Source organism: Blastomyces dermatitidis (genome assembly GCF_000003525.1).
Source record: "Blastomyces dermatitidis ER-3 genomic scaffold supercont1.1, whole genome shotgun sequence".
NCBI lineage: Eukaryota > Fungi > Ascomycota > Eurotiomycetes > Onygenales > Ajellomycetaceae > Blastomyces > Blastomyces dermatitidis.
Window position 1 is genome coordinate 1,044,056 of NW_025544774.1, and position 14,343 is coordinate 1,058,398.

The 14,343-nt window shown below is 48.2% G+C and overlaps 2 protein-coding genes across 2 annotated transcripts; one reads left to right on the forward strand and one right to left on the reverse strand.

Moving 5' to 3' along the window:
- Positions 1 to 413: 413 nt before the first annotated feature.
- BDCG_00139 (acetyl-CoA carboxylase) lies at positions 414 to 9,727 on the forward strand. The gene is made up of 5 exons (XM_045415657.1): positions 414 to 1,890; positions 2,047 to 2,217; positions 2,318 to 2,412; positions 2,488 to 8,152; positions 8,220 to 9,727. Exons 1-5 carry the CDS (start codon positions 1,723 to 1,725, stop codon positions 8,997 to 8,999), a joined length of 6,879 nt encoding a protein of 2,292 aa, XP_045271553.1. The 5' UTR covers positions 414 to 1,722; the 3' UTR covers positions 9,000 to 9,727.
- On the reverse strand, positions 9,601 to 14,289 carry BDCG_00140 (uncharacterized protein). The gene is made up of 2 exons (XM_045415658.1): positions 10,629 to 14,289; positions 9,601 to 10,509 (listed from the first exon to the last, which is right to left on the reverse strand). The coding sequence occupies exons 1-2, from the start codon at positions 14,107 to 14,109 to the stop codon at positions 10,031 to 10,033; spliced, it is 3,960 nt and encodes a 1,319-aa protein (XP_045271554.1). The 5' UTR covers positions 14,110 to 14,289; the 3' UTR covers positions 9,601 to 10,030.
- Between the last annotated feature and the right edge of the window lie 54 nt (positions 14,290 to 14,343).

Here is a 14,343-nt window from a genome sequence, read left to right on the forward strand (position 1 = left end):
TTGTTTATAAGCACTTCTTCCATCATAACTCTTGATACCACAGTTGCAGAAATACTCATACTATTGTTTCTCTGTCAAAGAGATCATCATCATAGCATTCAGAAGAACTCATTCACTAAAATAAATGAGATGAATAAAAAAAACTGATAGACTGTGAAATTACCTTCACAGCAGCATGCACAGTAGTAACAAAACATGTTGAAGCTTATAGAATATTATAGAATGGAGAAATGTTGCATGTTGAACACATGATTGTGAAGAGTCACAAATTCACAATTGCAGATGCAACTCTTTTGCATGCCTGCCAGGAAGATCAATTCAGGGGATGGGTGGGTAGTGGGGATTTAAAGCAGCCTGCTTTCAAGGGCGAATCCGGACCTAGTTGTAAACAGGAATTTCATCGAGTCCAAATCTTTCGATGACTTTTTAGAGGTATTTTGCGTTGGGGAAAACGTCATTTTATTTGAGCTCAACAAAAATATTCGCTGGGCTGGGCGTCGCCGCAATTTTTCTTTTGTTGTGCCTCTTCCCAGCTCTTTTCCTTTTGCATGGAAATGGAAATAATTATTAATGGAACTCGTATGCACCCACCGTCTATTTGTCCCTACTTGTCTATCTGTTCTCTGTTTTGGCGGGAGCTGCGAGGGATCAATTAATATTTATTATTGCTCGTTGCTGGGGCTTGGAATTTGCGCGGGTGGAAGTTTGGGTGAAGCTGTTGCTAGCCCGAATAGGGAAGGTTGCCTTCAAGGGGCGAAGAGGATAGTTCGAAACTTGCCTAATTGGGCTTTGGCTTGTATTTGGATTTGGATGGGGGAACACTGAATACAAGTTGCCAATACGAATAATACAAGGAACAAATACATTGGGACTGATTTATAGAACAGCTTTCTGTGTAGCTGTAGACTCATGGATGGTGTATGGTATGCAAAGATCATCCGATGTCACGGAGCAGATTTTCACTTCATAGGCACTTGCAGTGTATAATTCTCCCGCTGAATCTTTGGATGTTAAAGCTTGAAACAACCTGGTATTGTTTGTTCTGCCGCAACCCAATTTCTGGGTTATCGATAAGAGCCAAAAGTACTCCGTATCCTACCTACCTCAGAGATCGCCTTGAATACCAGCCCAATACCAATCTTACGAGACATGACATGTTGAACCTTTCCCTGTTCGTTGGCTTCAACTTACTTCTTTTTTTCTCTAACCGCTGTCCTTTTGGCCTTTCTCCTTCAACTTCAAACTTCACTCTTCACTCTTCACTCTTCACTCTCCATTCTTCTTCCGCGTGAGAAATTCATTTGATCCTGCCTGTTAATTCCTCCTTAATTTGCTCTCTCGTCTCTCCTTCATTCGTTGAGAGACGTTTTTCGCACTCCTCCCATCTTTCTCCCCTAATCTCCGAAGAAGCTCGTTCTCTACTCGGTTGTCTCGTCCATGCGCGCTGGAAGGGATCAGGCGTTGAATTGCTAGGCCGTGTTGGATTTCTTTTCTTTCCGTTTTAATTTTCTAAATATATCAGCCTCCATAAAACGCTTTTACAGTCGACAAACCCTTCAAAAAGGAAAAAGAAAAGAGTGTGACCGGGGATCGACAACCTCCCCCCAAATCGATCCACGTGCTTTTGTTTACCCGCCCTTGTCGAAACGCACGAAGACCTCCGTCGCGTTTTCCATCTGTTTCATGAATAGCTGGAAATAATATATTATTTACGCCGTCATCATGGGGGTCTCAAACGGATCGTCCAGCGTCAATGGCTTTGGGAGCGCATTCGCAGCCAAACATAACCTGCCACCACACTTTATCGGAGGCAATCGTCTCGATCTGGCACCCCCCGGAAAAGTGAAGGATTTCGTTGCAAAGAACGATGGACACTCAGTTATTACTTCGGTGCGTTCAATGCTGTCTCACCCTTTTGTGTAATTCCTTTCCTGCCCCCGCGACGAAGCCAATTTTTGGACTGCGCTATCTCAAGCTTGGATACGATGAGAATATGTACTGACTGTAATTTCTTTTCTCAATTTTTTTTTTTTTTTTAATGTTTAGGTCCTCATTGCGAATAATGGCATTGCTGCCGTCAAAGAAATTCGAGATGTACGAAAATGGGCCTACAATACGTTTGGAGACGAAAGAGCGATTCAATTTACGGTCATGGCCACACCGGAGGATTTAAGAGCAAATGCAGACTATATTCGAATGGCTGACCAATATGTTGAGGTACGGAGCACTCTTAAAGGCGTTCTTATAAAGATGGTCGAGTTTTGCACAGCAAATGGGAGACGAAATTAGCGCAGCTGACTCAACTTTTATTGATTAGGTTCCTGGAGGCACGAATAACAACAATTATGCCAATGTTGAGCTGATCGTGGATGTTGCAGAACGTATGGGCGTCCACGCAGTTTGGGCAGGATGGTGAGGACGTTCCGTGACCCGTACTTTATTTTATTTTTCTTGTGGGAAGGAACAAGCTGGCTAATATTCCACTAGGGGCCACGCTTCAGAAAACCCAAAACTGCCTGAATCGCTTGCGGCATCTCCCAAAAAGATTATTTTTATTGGCCCTCCTGGTTCTGCGATGCGCTCCCTCGGAGATAAAATTTCTTCGACGATTGTTGCCCAGCACGCGGGGGTTCCTTGTATCCCTTGGTCTGGAGAGGGTGTTGATGAAGTTACAGTCGATGTAAACGGGATCGTGACTGTTGAACCACACATTTATGAAAAAGGCTGCACCCATTCTCCGCAAGAAGGGTTGGAGAAAGCTCGGGCGATTGGTTTCCCGGTCATGGTCAAGGCCTCGGAAGGTGGTGGTGGAAAGGGTATTCGAAAGGTCGAGAGAGAAGAGGATTTCATCAATATGTATAATGCCGCCGCCAGCGAGATTCCTGGGTCACCGATTTTCGTCATGAAACTCGCAGGCAATGCGAGACATTTGGAAGTTCAGCTACTAGCAGATCAGTATGGTAACAACATTTCCCTTTTTGGTCGGGATTGTTCAGTCCAGCGACGACATCAGAAAATTATTGAGGAGGCTCCTGTCACGATTGCGAAACAAGAGACCTTCCAGGCAATGGAACAAGCAGCCGTGAGACTCGGAAAGCTAGTTGGCTACGTTTCCGCCGGAACTGTCGAATATCTCTACTCCCATGCGGAAGACAAGTTCTATTTCCTCGAGCTAAATCCCCGTCTCCAAGTCGAGCATCCCACAACCGAAATGGTCTCAGGAGTGAATCTTCCCGCCGCACAGCTCCAGATTGCCATGGGAATTCCCTTGCATCGTATTCGTGATATTCGTCTCTTGTATGGCGTGGACCCTAACACCAGCTCCGAAATTGACTTCCATTTCACGAATGAAGAAAGCACGAAAATTCAACGTCGACCGAAACCTAAGGGTCACACCACTGCTTGTCGTATTACCTCAGAGGATCCCGGCGAAGGTTTCAAACCATCCAGCGGTACAATGCACGAGCTCAACTTCCGAAGTAGCTCAAATGTCTGGGGTTACTTCTCTGTCGGCACCGCTGGTGGGATCCATAGTTTCTCCGATTCTCAATTTGGCCATATCTTTGCCTACGGCGAAAATCGCTCTGCTTCACGCAAGCACATGGTCGTCGCATTGAAGGAATTGAGCATTCGCGGTGATTTCCGGACCACCGTTGAGTATCTCATCAAGCTACTTGAGACTCCCGCCTTCGAGGACAATACCATCACCACTGGCTGGTTGGATCAGTTGATTTCGAATAAACTTACAGCTGAGCGTCCCGACCCAATGGTCGCTGTTATCTGTGGAGCCGTTACCAGAGCTCATCTCTCGAGTGAGTCGTGTATCGCGGAATATCGGAAGGGTCTTGAGAAGGGTCAAGTACCTTCAAAAGATGTCCTGAGAACAGTTTTCCCCATTGATTTTATTTACGAAGGATACCGATACAAATTCACTGCTACTAGATCAAGCGACGATAGCTATCATCTGTTTATTAACGGGTCCAAATGTTCTGTTGGTGTTCGGGCTCTAGCTGATGGAGGATTGCTCGTGCTCTTGAATGGACGAAGCCATAATGTTTACTGGAAGGAGGAAGCGGCTGCGACCCGATTGAGTGTTGATGGCAAGACATGTCTGCTTGAAGAAGAAAACGACCCTACGCAACTTCGTACCCCTAGTCCAGGCAAGCTTGTGAAATATACTGTGGAAAACGGAGAACATGTTCGAGCTGGACAGCCATTCGCTGAGGTCGAAGTCATGAAAATGTATATGCCCCTCATCGCGCAGGAGGATGGTATCGTGCAACTCATCAAACAGCCTGGGTCTACACTCGAAGCTGGGGATATCTTGGGTATTCTCGCGTTGGATGACCCTTCAAGAGTGAAACATGCTCAGCCTTTCCTCGGGCAACTACCAGAGCTAGGTCCTCCTCAAGTTGTCGGCACCAAGCCACCACAGCGCTTCGGCCTACTCCACAACATTCTGCTTGATATTCTTCGTGGGTTCGATAACCAGGTCATCATGGGAGCCACCTTGAAAGAGTTGGTCGAAGTGCTGAGGAACCCCGAACTACCGTATGGAGAGTGGAACGCCCAAGTGTCCGCCCTGCATTCTCGCATGCCACAGAAGCTTGACTCCCTCCTCACGCAGGTCGTTGATAGAGCCAAGTCACGAAAGGCGGAGTTCCCAGCCAACCAATTGATGAAGACACTTACCCGCTTCATTGATGACAATGTGAGCCCTGCCGATGCCGATATTCTGCAGACAAGCCTCCTACCCCTCGTGGATGTCATCCGACGATATAGTGAGGGTCTGAAAGTTCACGAATACAAAGTCTTCATAGGAATTCTTCAACAGTATTGGGAAGTGGAGCACCTTTTCACAGGACGAAATATGCGAGACGAGGATGTGATCCTTAAACTAAGAGAAGAGAACAAAGATGACATCGACGGCGTCATCCAAACCGTCTTATCTCACAGCAAAGTCGGAGCCAAGAACAACTTGCTGCTCGCGATTTTAGATATGTATCGTCCAAATAAACCAAACGCCGGCAACGTCGGGAAGTATTTAAAACCCATTCTGAAAAAACTAGCAGAACTGGAATCTCGAGCTACTTCCAAAGTGGCATTGAAAGCTCGCGAGGTTCTTATCCAGTGCGCATTGCCGTCTCTTGAAGAGAGAGTTGCTCAGATGGAGCATATTTTACGCTCCTCAGTTGTGGAATCCAAATACGGAGAGACAGGGTGGGACCATAGAGAACCTGACCTAAGCGTCTTGAAGGAAGTGGTTGACTCCAAGTACACCGTCTTCGACGTGCTTCCTCTTTTCTTTGGACATCAGGATCAATGGGTATCGCTGGCGGCGCTCGAGGTGTATGTCCGCAGAGCTTATCGGGCATACTCACTGAAGGGAATCGAATACCACAACCAACAGGAGAGTCCATTCTTTATTTCGTGGGATTTCATCCTCGGGAAGACTGGCCACTCTGAGTTTGGAATGGCAGCCGCTTCAACCCACCCATCCACCCCAACCACTCCCACCACGGAAAGCAATCCATTCAAGAAAATTAGCTCCATTAGCGATATGTCGTACTTGGTCAACAAGGGGGTCAATGAACCAATGAGGAAAGGTGTCATTATTCCAGTCAATTATCTTGATGATGCCGAAGAAATGCTCTCCAGGGCGCTGGAGGTCTTCCCTCGCTCAGAGCCACAGAAAAACAACGGAAACTCTCTCGGTTCCAATTTGGCAGCATTACGCAAACCACCTCGCCCTGAAACTGTCGATGAGCTTACTGGAGTCTGCAACGTTGCTATACGCGATATCGAGGACCTGGATGATACGGAGATGGTCGCGCGCATTACTAAACTTGTCTCCGAACTTAAGGAAGAGTTACTCGCTCGCCGAGTGAGAAGACTTACCTTTATTTGTGGACACAAGGATGGAACTTACCCCGGTTACTTCACGTTTAGAGGGCCTTCTTACGACGAAGACGAGAGTATTCGCCATAGTGAACCCGCCCTTGCATTCCAGCTTGAATTGGGAAGACTCTCCAAGTTCAAAATCAAGCCCGTCTTTACAGAAAACCGAAATATCCACGTTTACGAAGCGATTGGGAAAGGGCCAGAGAGCGACAAGGCTGTTGATAAACGATATTTCACACGTGCTGTTGTTCGACCTGGGCGTCTGCGGGATGATATACCCACGGCGGAGTATCTCATCTCTGAGGCCGATAACTTGATGAATGATATCCTTGACGCGCTTGAAATTATTGGCAACAATAACTCCGACTTGAACCATATTTTTATCAACTTCACGCCCGTTTTCCCGCTTGAACCCGCTGATGTTGAAAGAGCACTGGCAGGCTTCCTGGAACGCTTCGGTCGACGACTCTGGCGCCTTCGCGTGACCGGGGCTGAAATTCGTATCCTCTGTACGGAACCCACGACTGGCATGGCCTATCCCCTCCGTGTTGTCATCAACAACACTTCCGGATATATCATCCAGGTTGAAATGTATGCTGAGCGGAAATCCGAGAAGGGAGAATGGATATTCCATAGTATCGGTGGCACCACTAAGATCGGGTCCATGCATCTTCGTCCGGTATCCACGCCTTATCCTACAAAAGAATGGCTGCAACCAAAGCGGTACAAGGCCCATTTGATGGGAACCCAATATGTATACGACTTCCCCGAGCTTTTCAGACAAGCTTTCCAGAATTGCTGGGTCAAGGCCGTTGGGGAGCACTCATCGCTTGCCGACAAACGACCGGCTGTAGGCGACTGCATTGATTACGCTGAGCTCGTGCTTGACGATACTGATAACTTGATCGAAGTGGTTCGCGAGCCGGGAACAAACACGCATGGAATGGTTGGTTGGATGATCACTGCCAGAACACCCGAGTACCCACGAGGTAGGCGCTTCATCATTATCGCCAACGATATCACCTTCCAAATTGGATCGTTCGGGCCTCAAGAAGACAAATTCTTCCACAAGTGCACGGAACTTGCGAGGAAGCTAGGAATTCCACGGATCTATCTTTCTGCTAACTCCGGTGCTCGCATCGGAATGGCAGAGGAACTGATGCGTCATTTCTCGGTTGCATGGAATGATCCCAAGCGGCCGGACGCTGGCTTCAAATATCTTTATCTTACTCCAGAGGTCAAGAAGCGATTTGACGAGAGGAAGACTAAGGATGTCATAACGGAGCTGGTCACGGAAGACGGTGAGGAAAGACATATGATCACCACTATCATCGGCGCAGAAGATGGCCTGGGTGTCGAGTGTCTGAGAGGTTCCGGCCTTATTGCAGGCGCGACGTCCAAGGCTTACGAGGACATCTTCACTATCACGCTTGTGACCTGTCGCTCCGTTGGAATTGGTGCTTACCTCGTTCGCCTAGGCCAAAGAGCGATTCAAGTTGAAGGACAGCCAATTATCCTGACTGGAGCTCCTGCCATTAACAAGCTACTTGGACGAGAAGTCTATACATCTAACTTGCAGCTGGGTGGAACACAGATCATGTACAAGAACGGTGTTTCCCATATGACGGCCAATGATGACTTTGAAGGCGTACAGAAGATTGTCCAATGGATGTCGTTCATCCCTGACAAGAAGAATTCGCCCGTCCCTATCCGACCATATTCGGACACATGGGATCGAGATATCGGTTATTATCCTCCCGCTAAGCAAACTTATGACGTGAGATGGCTTATCGCTGGTAAGCATGATGATGAGGGTTTCCTACCTGGCATGTTCGACAAAGATTCCTTTCAGGAAGCACTCGGGGGGTGGGCCAGGACTGTGGTTGTTGGACGCGCTAGGCTCGGTGGTATCCCCATGGGTGTCATCGCAGTCGAGACCCGCTCCGTCGACACTGTCACGCCCGCTGATCCTGCGAATCCGGACTCGATGGAGCTGATTTCCACAGAGGCAGGTGGAGTTTGGTATCCAAATTCTGCTTTCAAAACCGCCCAAGCTCTCAAGGATTTCAACTTTGGCGAACAACTGCCGGTCATGATCCTTGCCAACTGGCGAGGTTTCTCTGGCGGCCAACGCGACATGTACAATGAGGTTCTTAAGTATGGTTCTTACATCGTCGATGCTCTTGTCAAATACGAGCAACCTATTTTCGTTTACATCCCGCCACTCGGAGAACTACGCGGTGGCTCATGGGTAAGTTTAATTTCCCGGGTTGCTTTGTTGATGTTTTCTTTCATCTCGTGCTAATATTTTGCCATAGGTTGTGATCGATCCTACTATCAACCCAGAACAGATGGAGATGTACGCTGATGAGGAATCTCGCGGTGGTGTTCTTGAACCTGAGGGTATTGTCAACATCAAATACCGCAAAGACAAACAGCTGGATACCATGGCCCGTTTGGACCCGGAATATAGCGAGCTCAGAAAGGCCCTCAGCGACAAATCCCTGCCTGCAGACCAACTGTCCAAGATCAAAGCCAAGATGACCGAAAGAGAAGAACAACTTCTCCCAGTCTATATGCAGATTGCTCTGCAATTTGCCGATCTTCACGACCGCGCCGGCCGTATGGAGGCAAAGGGAACCATCCGTCAAGCTCTCCAGTGGAAGAACGCGAGAAGATTCTTCTACTGGCGTCTCCGCCGCCGTCTCAGCGAGGAGCTCGTCCTAAAGCGCATGGCGGCAACCGCCCCCCCCACCGGCATGCGCAATGGCGCTATCCCAACCACCAGCCCCTCATCTTCCCCTAGACCCGCTCCACCAACAACCCGCGAAATCAATCTCAACACGCTGAAGTCGTGGACTGGAATGTTGGATCGGGAGTTCGATTTCAACGACCGAAAGGTTGCGCTGTGGTACGAAGAGAATAAAAAGAAGGTCCTGGAGAAAGTCGAGGAGATGAAGACGGAGGGTGTCGCAATTGAAGTTGCACAGTTGCTCATGGGTAATAAGGATGGTGGTCTGAAGGGTGTGCAGCAGGTGTTGAGCATGCTTCCTGTGGAGGAGAGGGAGGCTGTGCTAAAATACTTGGGGTCGTCATAGGAAGAGTGAAATGAGCATGGTTGGGTTGGGTTGAGTGTGAAATGAGCCATGCTGCTTTTTTTGGGTGTGTTTTGATTTATGCATGTTGTGATAGATGGAGGGGCGGCTTTGGCGAAGCATATGCGTATTATATTTTTCTTTCTCAGTAATAGTCATAGGATGTGGGAGTGTGTGGTTGTGTTTTTTCTTTCTTTTTTTGTCTTTCTTTTTTTTTCGATATTTTTGCAATTTGGCTTTTATTACATTGTTTAGTTTGCTTCTCATCACCTCATTTCATAGCTTCGCTGATTGCTTTCCTTCGATCTTCGTTTGTCTGCTTTTACTTTTACTTTGGTTTCGCTTCCCTATAAAATCAGCAGGGCAGCCCCCTCCCTAGATGTTTCCCTGCTTTTTACTCTTTATTTCTTGTATTTTCTAGGACTAGATTTCTGGTTTTCCAGTATTTACACATACATAATTCGATAATGTTTATATTTCTAGGAACTTTGATTCATTTTGATGGGTTGACCCTCTAATCTCATGATCTGATAGGCCTCGGATAGAATCTAGACGGTGTGGGGTGGGTGTTTGAACGCTAGAGGAAAATATGTTTGCTCATTCTCGTGAATAGAATGGTAAGATAAAAGTAGATATGCATGTTGCCTGGCCATAAGACGGTTAAGCTGAATATGCATATATATATGAAGACTGAAAGCAACAAGATGTTATAATATTACACTAATTTGTTTAATGGTGGAAAACATGCCTAGGAACCTGGGCTGAACAAGGTTATAACTATATACAATGCGTATGAATATTAGCGAATTAGAAAGTAATACAAAAAAGAAAGAGGAAAAAGAAAAATGCATAATGAAGGGGAAGATAGCTAGCAAATAAGAATAGGCAAAAATATGGAAAAGGGGGGGGGTATCACAAAATGGGGATTATCAAAAAGTACTCTAAAAGAGAGGTGGAATAAAAACGTATTTAGGACCAAAATGAAATGACCACAGAAAAAAACGTATAAGAAACGACGAACACACCCCACCCACTCATGCTAACTGCCTCTCCATCGTATACGATTGCCGAATCAACGGCGCAACAGCGCGATACGTCGAGGCAGAAACATCTCTTAACCCCTTCACCCCACCGCGACCTCGGCCCTGCTCGTCCCGGTCAATGCTCAACCGCCCCAACTCAACAGGAAGCTGCTCCATTTCGTGGCGGGTCATTCTCAAGACTTTCCTCATGTGAGGAGGCTGTGGCGCTACCGTCGCCGCCGCCGCGGCGCGACTATCACTATGTGCTGTGGCACCTGCGCGGGTGGGATTGGGGCTGCGGCTCCATGCTAGTGCCTCTTCGCTGCCGGGGAGGGTGACACTGGTAGCGCCCAGGGTGCGCGCGATGTCGTCGAGGAGAATCTCCATGGGCGCTATGTAGGCTGTGCGGCTCTTCTCGGACCACGCGAGAACGTGGCCGCATACCTGGCCGGTGGATTTGTCGAAGACCCAGGCTCCGGAGTCGCCGGGAACTAGTGAATGAGCCGCGTTAGCATGATTTGTTTCACAAGGGGCGTGTTCGTGTGGGGAAGGAATTGGTTTGGATTTAGATGTGGAAGGAAGGATGAAGGATGAAAGGGCCATTCATTACCTCCGAAATTCCCATCGACGCTGAAACTGCTGGAGAAGGATTGGCGACCATGCATCTTTACCAGGGTCATTGCTTTGGAAATGCGGCCGCTTTGCAGGCCACTTGTCCTACCGCAGCATTGGACATGTAAGCCGGCGAGATCTTCAATCCTGGCGACTTTGTCAAGTGTGGCAAAGAGCACTTTGGAGCCTTGTTGGTGCCGCTGAGCTTCGCGGCGGCTACTGGTGTGAGAAGAGGAACTGTGAGCTTCTGACACGTCAACATCGGTAAGTATCGCGTTATTAATATCCATCCGACTCTCGTCAATTTTGATCAGCGCCCAATCCACTTCATGCTTCATCCCACCGCGTTTGCACCTCCTGACTCCGGACGAGGCATGGACATATCCAAGCGAGTGCGAGGCAAGATGCTCGTCGTCACGATCCTCCGCGGTCGGGAAAAATCCAACTTCTACATCATCGATCGCTGGCTGCGTTACGATTATTTGAGGCTCCTCTCCCGGATCAACTCCAGCTGTATCTCCAATCGAGGCAGAATCATAATCGTCATCGTCATCGTCATCATCATCCCCGTCATCAGTGGAATACCCGTCTGAGAGCCAGTAATCATCATAGGCTTCATCAATGCTTGGTGCTATTGATCCGTCATCTGCATCTTCATCGTCATCCGAGATCTCAAATGGATACAATGCTTCAGGTGGCCTTTCATCATGCCACGAGTATGAAAAGTCCTGATCATGAGCATCTCCTTCGGGAGTCCAATTGCTAGCAGAGCGAGGAGGTAGGTCGTCATCGTCCTCATCATCACAGGGGGCATCAAGCATGTGATGCACCGTCATTCCATAAGGCATTCCATCGACAAGGATCGCTCCCCCATAGGAAACTGGTGGTAAATGTTCGTCAAGTCGAAATGCCCCTATTGATGCCCCACAGACAGGTTTCTGCTGATAGTGTGGGTTCAGGTCAACCTGAGCAGCATCGATGGCAGCACGGTTATTCGTTTTCGGCTTTCTACGTCGTCTGCGAGGGACTTTTGAGCGTGAAACATCTCCCCGAATCACAATGAGATCCCAGTTTTCTCGATCATAATCGAAGTACTTCTTGAGAGCGACTCGAACCCTCCGGATATTGGTGCAGGTGACACAAATTGTAGTCTTTGCGGTCTCTGCAGTTTCTCCAGCCACCATTAAAGAAGCACTGCAGGATTCAGGAGAGTCCTTCAGGATCTTCTGAAGCAGTTTGCTGAGTTTCGGCATGAGTGTCATGTTCCAGTCACGTAAGTCTTCTTCGGGTATTTCGACATTGGACCACTTCTTCAGCGTCCGTTTCCGCACCTTTTTCTCACTAGCACAGCTCTGATCCTGTAATCCATTTGATTCACCGTAAGTTGTCCCATCGTCCGCCGGATCAATTGCCGTGGTTGAATCTGGTTGACGGCCTATGTCGTAAGGGTTTACTTCTTGGAACGACGAACTGGCTGGCTCAATAACGAGAGGTGGAGGAAGAGACTCATCCAGATCTGAAGCGGGCGGCGAGGAGAAGACATCCAGGCAAGCACAACGCCAACTGACTTTCCCAATTGTGTAAACAAAATTTTTAGAGAAAGTGTTCCACTCATCTGATGTACTCGGGTCATGCCATGGATAATGGTAGGTTTGTCGGATTCTTAGTCCTAGATCTGTCATCGGTTCCGTAGACAGGTGGAAATTCGGCGCATCGAGGCACAGCTGGACTATTTGCATATACGAATTTCCACATTTGGGTGCCAACCGCTTGACGTAGACGTTTTCGATTCGTGATTTGAACATTGAATTGTTATACTTCATCTTCCACAGCTTACTGATTGGGGTCCACAAGCCAATTTCAAGCAATACAAGGCCTAGGCTGTATAGATCATATGCCCAAGCTGAATTATCGGTGATAACCCGACGGTCGTCGGGATGGCGGTACATGCTTGCGGATAACGGCTCGGGAACTGCATTCTTATCCTCGCTGTCGAACTGAGCGAGAGACGTAAGATACGGGTGGCTGAACTCGGAACTCGAGTCGCCCAGGAGCCGTTGATTGGCTACTTGGAAATCTGGGAATACCAAAATATTGTTGCTGTTTATATTTCCGTGTACAACATTCTGGCTTCTGAGATGAAGAACTGCCAGAACTAGGTGATATGCCAGGCGAAACCTACTCTCGAGATTTGGAATTGGGCAGTCCGGTCGGCCATCTCCGGAATGGAATAGCGAAACAAGTGGCCGGGGCTTGACGTCTCTCAGTACATCAGAAGGTTGTCGCAGTAATGGGAACATCTCCAGTGGGATCTGATAAACAAATGCGTAGCGGGAATAAGTCATATCAATAAAATAGCCAACGAACTTCAGCAACCCAAGGTGGGAAACCCTGGAGTTCTCTACCAGGCGTTGGAGTGTGTCGAATAATTGAAGAAGTCGTTCTCTGCGAGGGAACTGGAGAGAATTTTGCATCTCCAACATTATCGGCGAGAATTCAACTAGTACTGGTACGATTGGACCCTGTACAAGCGCTGCCAGCGCATGAGGCATCGCATGGGTATCTAAATGTCCAATGACTCTGGAATTTGCCGATTCTGCCACCGCTTCGTAAGGGGGCGGATTGGAAGCATGGGAAATTCCGCCACGCGACAGATGAAGGGCAGATTTATCGATGTAAAACGGCTTTGTTGGGAGGAATGAATCCGCGAAAGTCTTCTGGAAGTCCTCAGCAAACTCATTAGTCGCATTGGCATGAAGCCCCGTAAAATGGCTCTTTGTGAAACCCGCTCGTCCTGGCCGGGGTTCCGATGCTGATTTTTTCTTTGTCGGTAAGGGCTTCCTATCTATCAACTGACCGGCTTCATTTTGAAGCGAAAAAAACGACTCCTTGGACGATTTCGAAGATTTCGACAGCAATGGACGACTTTGACCTTGGCCTTGAGCTTGAGCTTGACCTTTCGACATCGACTGTGAATTTGAATTCGAATTCATGCTCATGCTCATGCTCATATTCCTCCGCGATCGCGAGAGATCATAGAGCGTCTCGATATGCTGCGTCAATTCCTCCAATAACTCCTTCGACCGTGCAATCTCCTCTGCCGTGTACGTCGCCTTCACAGCGCTAACCTGGACCAAGCCGTCAGGCGACTTGACACTATCCGGCTGCTGGAGCCTCTCAGCCTCATTGAGCAGCTCCTGTATGGACGACATCACACTCGCGACAACGTCTGAAAACCCAGCCTCGCTCAGCGCTTCGTCGATATCATTTGGTTGGGCGGCGCTCGCATCGCTCCAGTCCAGGCCCCATGCCAGTAACCTATCCTTCTGTGTGCGAAAGTTTCGATTCAATGCGACGAGCTCTGGGTCATCGTTCGCCTTGGATGCGCTGGAGACGCTCTCGCAGGAAGACTTGGTGTCTGTATACAGCTTTGTGAGCCGCCTTTGGAAGAAGGCTCCGCCATGCCTGAGGACAGACATGGCTGCGTTTGTGGTGCTTTTTATCTAGAGATTAATTGAGAGAATTGACCACGATTAAAAACTTATCACTCTTAATGGCGTATGAAATGCGGGAAATGTACTTTGGGGATTCCCTCTTCAGAGAGCACGACGATGTATCAGCCAGCTCTGAGATGATCGATACGACGAACCCTATACAATATCCCAGGCGCATCGGGGACTCGGGAGACGGCGATGGGATGCAGTAACCGCAAA

Excerpts from the sequence above, each read along its gene's own strand:
- BDCG_00140 (XM_045415658.1), bottom strand. The coding sequence starts at position 14,109 with ATGTCTGTCCTCAGGCATGGCGGAGCCTTCTTCCAAAGGCGGCTCACA. Across the intron at positions 10,510-10,628 it reads CGTCGATGGGAATTTCGGAG|TTCCCGGCGACTCCGGAGCC; the intron begins GTAATGAATGGC and ends CTCATTCACTAG.
- BDCG_00139 (XM_045415657.1), top strand. The coding sequence starts at position 1,723 with ATGGGGGTCTCAAACGGATCGTCCAGCGTCAATGGCTTTGGGAGCGCA. Across the intron at positions 2,413-2,487 it reads CACGCAGTTTGGGCAGGATG|GGGCCACGCTTCAGAAAACC; the intron begins GTGAGGACGTTC and ends ATATTCCACTAG. Across the intron at positions 8,153-8,219 it reads AACTACGCGGTGGCTCATGG|GTTGTGATCGATCCTACTAT; the intron begins GTAAGTTTAATT and ends ATTTTGCCATAG.